The following is a 12,208-nucleotide window of genomic DNA, read 5'->3' on the forward strand; positions in this document are numbered from 1 at the left end:
AGTACCTGAGGATATTGGGAAGGAAAGGCATTCTCCATCTCTTAAATAAAATTTATTATAATCCCTAATGTAATTAAATATATTTTCCATATATGGATATCCAATTTACTGGCATTCTTGATTCATAATTGTTTGACAATATTATATTTTCAGCATTGTATACCAAAGCAAAAGTATACCAATTATCATCACTTTGGTCTCAGTGGGATACATCTCAATATTACCAACAAAAGTTTCATTTTTATTATGTATTTGAAGTACCTACATATATTAGAGGGTATTATTTATAGTATTACAGTATACTTTTTAATACAGGGGCATATATTTTCATTGTGTAAGGCAACAAGCTTTGAGTAGATTAATCAGACAAGCAAATCTGATTGTAATTCTGAAAGTAAAGCTCTTATCAGTTTACAGAGGGCTTAATCTGTGCAAAACCTCATACCTGTAGGGTCAGATATCAGCAAACCTTTGCACGTTGGCATGCCCTGCAGGAAAGGCACTACTGTGTTTTAAAAGCTGTAAGTGTAAGTAATATGATTTACACGGCTCAAGTTCACAGTCACAATATATTCAAATTTTTTTTTTTTTTTTTTTTAAACACAATGGGAATTCATTCTGCTTACTGAAGACAAATTCCCAGCAGGGAACAAAGCATAACAAAGGAACAGTAGTGTCATTATAAAAATCCTGCTTTTGGTGAAGGTGGGTAAACCTGCGCTGAGAGGATGGACGCTGAACCTCGGAGATGAATTACAGAATGCCTCGCGCAGCGAACATGTCTAACCCAGAGGCAGGGAAGGTGCCAGGTTAAACTCTGTGACGTGGAATGTAAAACAAGACTAACTCTGGTGAGAGTTACATAAGAAGTAGCCAAGAAAAAGAAAAGTTTTTCAGCTACTCCTCATGTGACTCTGTGAGCACCCTGCCTTGCGTCACCCGGAGTCTACCTAAAATATTCTTTGGCAGCACTCTACGTCTCCCCCTGTTGAAGCTCAGGTGAGACGTGGGACAGAAAGGTGGAATCTGAAGATCCTTGGTGTCTGGCCACTGCCTGCTCTCTATGTCCCGACAACATCCCCCTCCCTGCATTTTGCTTAACCCCTGAAATGCAATGCAGTATTCAGTAAACTAATCTTCCAGCTTGAAAGAAGAAGGATCTCATCTCCACACTTCAGCCTCATGGCATAGACAGGAGGAGGAGCCAGGAAGGTGACAGAATCAGACTTTAAATGGACTAACACAAAACAACCTGCGTTGGTCAGTTAATGAAGACACCTGAGCTTTTGTAATGTAATCCTTGTCCTCTGCAGGGGCCTAGTAGCTCTCAGCTGTACTTTACTGCCATTAACCACCCTGTAAATCTGACTACAAGTGCAGCCTTATCAGGAAATAGTCCTCCTAACATTGTCCAGACGGTGTTGTAATCGTGAAGTCTAGTCTATTGTAATGCGCCTTACACAACCAAGCATGTAAACCAGGGCTGCCCAGCCCTGTTGCTGGAGATCTACTGTCCTGTACGTTTTCACTCCAGCCCCACCAAAGTACACCTCATTCAACAGCTAGAAATGTCACCGGCCTGCTAATTAGTATAATCAGGAGTGCCAAATTAGGGTTGAAATGAGAACCTACAGGGCAGTAGGTCTCCAGGAACAGGGCTGGGCAGTCCCGATGTAAAGAGTACAGGGACAGTTTTTTGACAGCTGTCAAGATAGTGAACAAACTAAACCGAAATATTGCGGTGTACCAATTAAAAAGTCTACCTGAAACATACAAGCCACCAGTGATGCAAGTCCTACGGTGTTCACACGCTAACTTCATTGGAATGCTTAAGAGAAACGTCTTTAGTTGACGCTGTTCTGTTGGCAGGGATTAAGAAAGTTAAATTAACGCCCTTCTGTGGCCTCAGAAAGCAGGATTTGCATACAACATGACCTTTGCCATGCGTTTGCTTAGCTTAGGGAATTTACAGCAGGACACGCAATGACAATACAATACTGCTACAGGTGACCATAGCCATCATCCAAATTCCTTATCAATTATTCAGTATTAAACAAGGAAAACGGTAAAGCTTTAAAATTCTTCCTTGCATGGTTGAGGGAAAACTGGGAGTGAGCAGAATTAATAATAATGAAGTACCGGACTGAACAAAACACATGTACAAATTAAATGCTAATAAAGCATTCTCAAATGAATGCTATGTTTAGAATATTTGTTTTTATATATATATATATATATATATATATATAGTGTGTGCGCAATAAGCCATTAACTAACCAGAAATAGGCAGGTTACAAGATTGAGTTTATTTTTGTTTTACATACATGAAATAATCCACAATCTGAACTCTGAAATACATAAAGTTTACAGTACAGTAATTTCTAAACAGGAGACGCTGTCTCGCATGAAGCCGCAAGCTAACATATTCCTGTGTCTGTCCACAGTGGCCAGGCTACGTTTAACGCGTGAGTGAGACCGTTTCGCATGTCTCCGGTGGTTTAACTGCAATCCCCAGCATGCCTCACTGTCAGGGGAAGCCATCTTTAGTTTCTCTCACCATGTGCGGCTTCTGTCATCCTTAGCTAATGAAATGCTTCTAACGATGACTTTTCACAAGATATTACTTACAAGGCAATAAAGAAGTGTGCGAAATATATCTGGTTATTTATGGAGGAGAAGTAAAATGTAAAGTTTTCAAACAAAATCAAATGGTGACTTCGCTCCTCCCATTCCACCACCTCCCAAAGCCTTCACCAGAAATCTGCTACGGTATACATCCTGGTCATTTGGCAAATTTTCCTCTCAAAAATAGTCAATATGTAATCTTGATATCATGGGACAAAGGTCTTTTACACAGCTGAGACCATAAATCTGTCTAAAAAGCAACATTCCAAGTCAAGAAACCTTTCAACTGCCGTAAACTTGGAAGGTTTTATGAAGTCAAACCAAATAAGTTATGACTTATTAGTCATATAAATCAAGGGGGTTTAATAGACTTCAATGGTTTTGCAGTACTGAAAGACAAACTGGTTCAGTGGTGACTAGATCTTCCAGTCGTGAACAGCATCTCACCCAGTATATACAGCTGCATAATCCAAGCATCTCTTAATAATTTGGGTTACGTTATGAATATTTCCAAGGACCTGGTGGTATTTGTTTTCTGTATTTCAAACAGATCTTAAATGAGATTTAACTAATGTATGTGTTCTTATTGTGTATTAGGAAGGAGCCAGACCACTTTAGTATTTTTTTTTCTTTTTGTACAAAATAGAAATATGACACAAACCACTCTGGAGAAAAGTTACCAGTCTGTGTCAAAAAAAAAAAAGTCACAAGTTTTTATTAAAAAAAAAAAAAAAGCAACGAGGCCAGTCAGACGACACCACCTTAATGAAATTACAGTGGTATCCAGCAGAAGACTGTTCTAACCGGACATTTTCTAGCCCAAGACAAAAAAAAAAAAAATCACTTCCAAGACATGGTGGACCCTTTCAGAATCTGGGAAGAAAGAAAAGTCGATCTGCCTGGCCACCTCCACGCTAGTGTTTGTGGCACGGACACCACGCTACAGACTTTATCCAGGCGTTTCCATGCCAACGTGCCGCTAAAGTAACTGCCAGGAAGTGATGTCACGGCTGAAGATGAACACCAACCCCCCACCCAGCCACCCACCCCCCCGCCCCCCCACCCACCCCCGTCACATGATCAAGGCTACACTGAATTTCTCCACACAAGACGGCACATTTTTGACCTCCCTTCATCACGAACGGAAATTGCACAACCCACCTCAAGACTTCAGTGAATGAATCTGCGCACGCAACGCCGCAGCGGCAGGCCTGGGGTTGCAGCCGTGCGGCCTAGCAGATGACTCAGGGGGACAGAGTCCACGTAAAACCTTTTTGGGGAAAGACCAAGGTTTAGAATTACTTGACACCACGGTTCATTGGTCTGGTTATCCATCCACTGACATCACAGTCATCTCACTTTTCCTGCCAGCATCCGTTACCTTCACGATAGTGAGAGACCCCATTATGGTCATCCATTCCCATTCACCACGCTGGAAATGGCTCAAAGAATGGGGGGAAAAAACCAAAAACATGTGGCCAGCTCATAGGGGGAAGATAATAATAGTAATTCCCTCAAAAAAAAAAAAAAACCCCTTCAACAACTAATATTTTAATGCAATGGATCTAGTCGATATAAAAAATTTTTAAAAATCCCTCTTCAAAAAAAATGTGCATCATCCCTGCTGGGCGTGACGGATTAAGAGGGTACTTATGCAATGTGTTTCCTTACGGGGCGGTGATCTCCTAGGACACACGGACACTTGAGGCGAGGCTCACAACAGCAGGTATAGCGCCGCAGCCAAACCAGACTGCACATGCTCAGACACGAGCCGGCCAATCCTGCCTCCCCCGCTTCACAAAATAACAACAATCATTAAGAAGAAATGACTTCCATCTTCCTGAACATAAAATTATTCATTACCTATCACAAGAAGCAGTGGATTTAGTCCTCCACAATAAGAGGGGTTTATATACATAGCTGACAGGAATACTATGGACTTAAAAAAAAAAAAAAAAACATGCCAGTGAATACATTTAGAGTGCTTCACACATTTAATAAATGAACAAAAAAAAAGTTGTTCTAGGGGCGGGGGAGTTCATTTTTTGTTTTGTTTTTTTTTTTACACTGACCCCATGATCATTTCTGAAAGTGGGGCTTCTCAAGCGCCTCCTGACCACGGCCACTTGAAGAGAAGACTGAATTTTTTTTGCCGTCTTTTACCCCCAAGGCTGCTCGTCCAGTCGATCGCTGCCCACAGTGAAGTGTGCCGGCTACACGGATAGACAAGACAGAAGATTCTCTTTGGCTAATTGCGTGTCCCAGCCTGCGTAGGACTCCTTGTGTGTGACGCCATTTTAGCTTTCCCTCCTGAACAGATTAACTGTTGCCTCAGGTTCTCCCACTGCTTCCCCCTAGTAGAGTCTAAACAAGCCCAACTGCATGCCTGGGCATATGTAAGTATAGGGGGTATGTGTATAAGTGGGTGTTGGGGGGGGGGTGATTTTTAGGCAATGACGCTGACTTAACACAAGGAAACAGGCTGATGTGGAGCCCCTGGCCCACACTTTCTTGCTTCACCACCCTTCCCTTCCTCATCCTCCCTCCCCAAACGGCATTCAAAACAAAAAATGACATCACAGGGCACGGGTGGGGCGTCTTAAACAACAGAGAGAGAACAAAAAAATTTTTTAAAATAAAATTAAAAATCAAATAACAAAAAAAAAAAAAAAGGGTAGAGTTCCTCTACTTCTTGCTGCGCAGACGCTTGGACTGGCGGGGAGAGTCCGGGCTCTTCCTTGTACGTTTGTTGGGGGGGCCGTCGGCGCCCACTGCCGCCGCCGCCGCCCCCGCAGCGGACACCACGGCGTTGGCGGAGGAGGAAGAGGAGGAGGAGGAGGAGGAGGCGGGGCCTCCGCCGGCCCCGCCCCCCACGGCGCTGTCCATCAGTTCGCGCAGCTTGCGCTCCATCTCGGCCAATCGCACGTTCTGCTCTCCGATGACCTGCGTCTGCTCCAGCAGCTTCTGCTCCTGGTCCTGCAGCTGCTTCTGCTGCTCCAGCTGCTTGACCCGCACCTCCGACATCTCCCGCCGCAGCGCCGTCATGGACGCCCCGTTCACCTTCACCTGCTGCTGCACCTTGGTCATCTCCGAGCGCGACGGCGTGTTCTTGGCCAGCAGGGACATGGTGGTCAGCGAGGTGGAGGGGCCTGCCACTGTGGGTGGGGCGGGGGGGGGGAGGGCGGAGGAGGGTGTGCCAAAGTATAGAGCGGGTTAGAGGAAAATGTGAGGTAAAGGAACCGTGACCGTGGCAATGCTGAACAAACATTTCCGCCCATCTCCACAATTTCAAAGGACACTGCTATACCCATAGCATGCACTCACGGATGTACTATAAAATGGGTTGAGTGGAGGTAACATTCAACAGAGCTAAATAAAAAAGACAAGCTGAAGACAGGGGATGGGGCCAGTGGGGGGGGGGGGGGGCACCCACCTGGGGTGGAGCCAATGAGGCGTCCGGAGAGGTCGGCCCCGGGGAGCTTCTTCTTGAGGATGGGGACGATCTTCTCGTCGAAGTACTCCATGGCCATGGAGGAAATGTCCCTGAGCTCCTGCAGGACCTCGTGGGCCCGCTGGGGCGCCCGCGTGGAGTTCACGTAGCGCAGCACGCGGTAGATCTCGTCGATCACCTGACCCCGGTTACGCGGCGGGGGAAAGAAGGCCGACGCCATTACTACATTACATTACAGGCATTTAAGCTGACGCTCTTATCCAGAGCGACTTACACAACTTATTACATACAGCATTTACATTGCATCCATTTATGCAGCTGGATATATACTAAAGCAATAATGCAGGTTAAGCACCTTCGCTCAGGGGTACAACGGCAGTGTCCTACCCGGGAATCAAACCCATGATCTTTCGGTTACAAAGCCCAGTTCCTTACCCACTACGCATAACTAAAATACTATAACTATAACTACTATTACTATAAAGCGGTGTGCTGAAAAACACCAGTCATGTGACCCGGTCTTTAAGCATGGCTAGGATAACGCAGAGGCCTTTCCCTCAGAACGAAGGCCAGACTAGAGAAATCCTGTTAATGCGGAACCGTGTTCACTGGGTTCCAGGCTGTTGAAAAGAAAACAGCGGAGGCCCACGAATAATGACATTGACAAAGCAAACAGTTATTTGCATTACCACAAACTGCACCTTCGCACAGGGTTTGAACCAACAGTCTCTACAACCACTTCCATGTATAATGTAGCCACTCATTTCAGGTAAAATAAATCAAGGTTCTCAGGTCAGAATGGCAAAACCTTTTATAAGTTTTGGTCCCATTTCTTAAGGCTGACGCCATCAGTACCACAGCGCCATCTTGTGGCCACAGCCCGAAGGGCAGGAAAACAAATGACAAATTTAGCAATTCCTACTACTAATAGTTGCAATAATTCAATGCAATAAGAAAAAGTTTTTGTCTTATTTGAAATTACTTAATATGATCAAAAGTATATACAGTACTGTATGCGGATTTCAGCTGTTGGCCATTCAGTTTTTTGTATTCAAATACAGATTTAAAAAAAAAAAAAAAACTTTTTTTCCCCTATTTTTCCAGTCTGCCCTACAGAATGAATTAACTTACTCCAAAACCATATTATGCAGTGACTTGGATCAGTTTCATTCCGCTGAACACGAGATGAGGAATTCCAACGCACAGAGCGACTCGACATCTGCGATCTAATGACCCCCCCCCCGCTCCAGCAAGTCAGGCGATCAATGCAGCGGAATCGTCTGGGGAAAGGCCTGCCGGCTCGGTTAAACTGCACACACATCACTCCAGCGCTCAGCTGGGGAAACTCGGGTCATAAAATGTCGCAATCAACTGGCTTCCGCTTCCAAGTGAAGTGATTGCGTTCGCCGTGACACGTTGAGGCCCTCATGACCGGGTCTGTGACTCGACACGCCTCGTCAATGTTTACGCTGGGAAACAGGAGAAGGAAGGTATGCGGCCCATCGGATAGACAGAGCAATCGTGGAATGAAAACATGACACGGCTCTTAAAAAATAACTTCAAGCACCCTTACGTTCGTTAAAAGGGAATTTCATAGAGTTTGAACTAGTGCTGTCAGGAAAGACTGATATTAAGTCATCAGCGTACCGTACTGCTGAACTGCATCTGCCGTATCTACACAAAAATGACACACACACAAAAAAAAAAGACAGGCCCAAAAGACATTGGCTTTCAGTTAAAACACAAACTCGCCACTGGTTGTGTACGAGACACAAAATGGCGGCCGTCCAACAGAGCTCAGACCAACAGTGACAGAAACAGGTTTGACTGCCTCCATTTTCCAGTTGCCTCTCAGACCCACTTGAGTGAAGTTCCTGACTGCTCTGGTACTGACTCCCAGGTCCCGGAAGTGAGACAGGAAGTGAGACAGGAAGCACGCGCGAACGCACGCACGCCGGCAGCCTTACCTTGCCCGGGATGAAGCAGCACAGGTTGGAGTCCACGTACTTCATGAAGGTCATGTTGAGCAAGGAGAGGCGCGTCTCCACGGCAGCCAGGATGTCCGCGTGGCGAGCCAGCGAGTGGTTCCTCCGCTCCGACTCCCGCCTGCCAACGGCAAGGACACGCAGCGGGGATCAGCAGTGACTACAGCTCACCCAGAGGAGGAGCCCGTCCCGCAGCAAATGGAGACGGGGGCGTTCAGTCCGCTGTTAAAAAGAAAGGGCAGCACGCATGTACGCACACTCACACACTCACACACACGCTTGCGCACAAACACACATGAACGTGCACACACACACACACACAAACACACACGAAGGTGCACACACGCACACAAGCACGCACGCATGCATGCACACACACACACACACACGCGCTCGCACACAAACACACACACACACACACACACACACACACACACGCTCGCGCACAAACACACATGAATGTGCACACACACACACACACACACACACGCTCGCGCACAAACACACACACACACACACACACACACACAAACACGCGCACAAACACACACTCACACACACACATGAACGTGCACACACGCACGCGCACAAACAAACACACACACACACAAACACACACGCTCGCGCACAAACACACACAAACACACACGCTCGTGCACAAACACACATGAAAGCGCACACACACACGCACGCACACACTATAGTAGGCCCATGCTCTGATAAACCAATCAATACATGCTGTTTTGGGGAAGCAAAGCAAACCTCGTGCTACTGAAATCTCCTGTCTGCACAATTCAACTGGCCCCTTTCTGAAACCTGAAACCTTCAAATTAAAATCTAATTAACATGTGCTCAAAATAAATAAAAAAATACCCTGCCAGTATTTAAAGTGGCAGACCTGGCTGGAGAGGACACAGGTCATCTGAGAAACAGGTCTACACAGAGTAAGGGGCCATGCCACACAAAACCAGAGCAGCCAATGACTATAAAGATGAATGGCTTTCAACAGAAGGGCAGAATTAATCAGGATTATTCAACAAACTGCATTTAATAGGGATCCCTCTACACGGATTGGTTTTAGTTATGGTGCAACAGAATAAGACAGAGGGCCCCCACACACAACTGCATCCACGCTGACTTAATTGGGTTAGGCACATTAAATTATCTGCGAATCGACTCCCTCGTGAAATATTCATTCCGCCCGCAAAGCCGCGGCGCCATTCTCCCGTGTCAGCCGGATGAACGGCGATACGTTTCCTCCTTTAATTACCGGCGGCACAGTCCGCTGCGCTCGCGGCTCGCGGCCCTCCTCTGAGATTACCGCGAGGTGGATACGCTAGCCGGCTCCGTTCACGCGGATAGGGCACTGCGTTTTTCGTTCCGCTAAAAACGCCGAGCAAATCTGCCGCTGCGCTCAACGAGCGCCAGGGCCCCTCCTGTCAGGAGGTGGGCGGCTGCGGACCCGTTTAATCCACCTGTCAGTCCAGCCAAAGAGCACCCAGGGCACTTCTACAGACAGCATTATAAGCAAAGGATATATATTTATTTATTTTTTTTACACAGGCTTTACATTTACATAAGTGAGCAAACGACTTGACAGCAAGCCCCAGCAAAAGTTAAGTCTTCAGTTTCAAGCACAGCTCAAAAAAACAGCCTTTACAACACTAGTCTGTGAACAATTAAACCATCCTCCAGGTTAAGCTATCCTACAAAACATGCCTTGTCTTTTGAATTTACTTCTGGTCTGGAAAATCTCATAAGATGGAACATTTTATATGAAGATGTGACCACACCAGGGGAATGAACGCTACTCCAACTAACAGCTTGTATCATGGAATGGAACCAGAAGCATGTCGGTCAAACTAACACCAACAAGAATGAAAGAAGTGTAGTGTTAATGCAAGCTTTGTTTTCACATCAGCCAAAAAAAAAAAAAAGTCACACTTGATTCAACCAAAACTGCATTTCAATACATTATTGCCGTGGGGCAGGAGGAGCGGTGAAACCCCTGCTAGACTACAGCACCCTGGAACCGTGCTTTAACGAGCCCGGTAGCCAGTGGCCTTTACCTGGGCAGCTGGGCTTTGACCTGCTTCTGGCACAGGCTGTGGTAGCGCTCCACCCTGAGGAAGCCCTGGTTCAGCATGCGCTGGCAGATCATGTCCATCCGCTTGCACACCTGAAACGGCACGTGCGCACAGGGTCCGGGTTAACCTTCGGTTATCTTACCTGGGTGCGCCCCGCCCCACCCCCACCAGTCAGCTGACTCTAAACTAAGGATCAACAAGACCAATAGCTGATTTCATTGCTCAAAAAGAGAAACAAGGCTTAATTTCTGATTTCCGATACAGACTTTGTGTATTTTAATCATATAACTATTCAATACTGACACAAAACTGACACCCCAACACTCCCCCAAACTGCTGTTTGGAGCTTTTCTTGCTTCTTGCTATGAAGAGACTACAGCACACCAACAATGACACAGTGTACTGAGGGTACCAGTTGGGTGGAGGGTGTAACTAGAGGGTGAGGTTGTGACGGGTACAGAGGCATTAGACAGCTGCCTTGGATATCACCATTCCCCTCCCCTCCCCACCCTGTACACTGGCTGCATTTAGACTGGGTGCTTAGGTTACAGGACCAGCTGAAAAAAGGCGTCTTGTTTTGGATAACCTTGGGTGTACAGAAAAACTGGCAGCAGGGATAATTCCACAGTAAGGAAAATTAACAAATTAATATGCTACACGAGGCACTATCACTTAAAACTTATTTAAGTGTAAAACTTCAATAATGGACAGTTTGTTTTTAGTCAAACAAGTTTTAGCTAATGGGACGCCAGGTATCCACGGCGATCGACAGTGATGCAAACCTGTTTGAACTTTCAATACGTGGGACAGCCCAACGAGAATGGAAAATTACAGCGTGCGCGACTGTAGTTACGCAAAAAAACACTCCAATATTACTTCTATCGACTAACAACTGCACATATCGTCAACTGCAAACAGGATATGATAGTGAATCCCTAAGGCCTTTTAGAACTTTGACCACAATTAACGTCAGGTGAGCTACCTAGCAGAGAACACATTTCGCACTCTCAATTGAACAAAAGTCATTTCCCCAAATTGTCAAGTTATCCTACTCCCCATTTAGCCAATTTAAGTTGCCTAATTTGGATGAAACGTATACTTTACTAGGTATTTCACACTGGTCTAGAAAGAAGGTACAACCCACCGACTTCCCTGATCCTGAATAGGTAGGCAGCTAGATATCCTTGGCTGGGCAGTATTTACCATAGCACTAATAATGTAGCTAGCTGTACAACTATCGACAAAGCTACATGCCAAACAAAGTGGTTGTAAACTAGCTAACGTTAACTACGTACCAATGCATTGGTAACTCAATCCCATGGTATGGGATGAGATCACAAGTTGCTCTACCAGTCGACCCACAAGACAAACAATATCCTAGCAAGTAATTCACAAAAATAGCCATTAGGCCCATTTTCTTACTGATAAGCTAACAGTCTCCAAAACGAACCCCTTTCACCACACAGCTAACAATAGCGCAAGTCTAACATGTTAGCTACTTTTTTTCATTTTAACGGGCGTAGCTGGCTTGTGGTCGGCTAAATATGAGACCACAGCGGTCAAACTAGCCAACTTGCCAACCCTTGAGCAACTAATTAAACACCATTCTTTTAAATCCAATGGGAATTGAAAGGTCAGTGCTAGCGGATGCATATTGTCATCAACACAGAGAGCATCACCAACAGACAGCATTCAATCCACCGGCTAACAAGCTAACATTGGTGAACAGTGAGGGGGTAACACAAGCAACACGCAACTATCCCTTTCTCGCGTCCGCATTGGAAATTAGAGGTTTGTTTTTGTTCCGTCTCACCAATCGCAGCAGACTGATTTCGTCGTAAGACAAGAAATTTAGAATGGTCTCGATCGCCACGATGGGAAGTCCCAAGAGCGGGTTGTTCTGGTGAGGCTGATCCGGTGGAGGAGTGGATAATCTGGGTGAAACCGAATCGGAATCTAGCGCTCCGGTACCCCTCTCCACTCGCTCTTCTACAGCCGCCATCTTCCTTTCCTAAGGAATCTAAGGAAGTGACGTTTATTAAGGGCAAATTGAAAGAGGA

General features: G+C 45.8%; 1 protein-coding gene across 1 annotated transcript; it reads right to left on the minus strand.

The window, feature by feature from the left end:
• Nucleotides 1–2,285: 2,285 nt before the first annotated feature.
• On the minus strand, nt 2,286–12,181 carry fbxo28 (F-box protein 28). The gene is made up of 5 exons (XM_064317275.1): nt 11,962–12,181; nt 10,131–10,240; nt 8,044–8,182; nt 6,059–6,254; nt 2,286–5,780 (listed from the first exon to the last, which is right to left on the minus strand). The coding sequence occupies exons 1-5, from the start codon at nt 12,148–12,150 to the stop codon at nt 5,311–5,313; spliced, it is 1,104 nt and encodes a 367-aa protein (XP_064173345.1). The 5' UTR covers nt 12,151–12,181; the 3' UTR covers nt 2,286–5,310.
• Nucleotides 12,182–12,208: the final 27 nt, after the last annotated feature.

Source organism: Anguilla rostrata, chromosome 18 (genome assembly GCF_018555375.3).
Source record: "Anguilla rostrata isolate EN2019 chromosome 18, ASM1855537v3, whole genome shotgun sequence".
Lineage (NCBI taxonomy): Eukaryota > Metazoa > Chordata > Actinopteri > Anguilliformes > Anguillidae > Anguilla > Anguilla rostrata.

Excerpts from the sequence above, each read along its gene's own strand:
- fbxo28 (XM_064317275.1), bottom strand. The coding sequence starts at position 12,150 with ATGGCGGCTGTAGAAGAGCGAGTGGAGAGGGGTACCGGAGCGCTAGAT. Across the intron at positions 10,241-11,961 it reads AAATCAGTCTGCTGCGATTG|GTGTGCAAGCGGATGGACAT; the intron begins GTGAGACGGAAC and ends GTGCCGTTTCAG. Across the intron at positions 5,781-6,058 it reads CCTCATTGGCTCCACCCCAG|TGGCAGGCCCCTCCACCTCG; the intron begins GTGGGTGCCCCC and ends CCCCACCCACAG.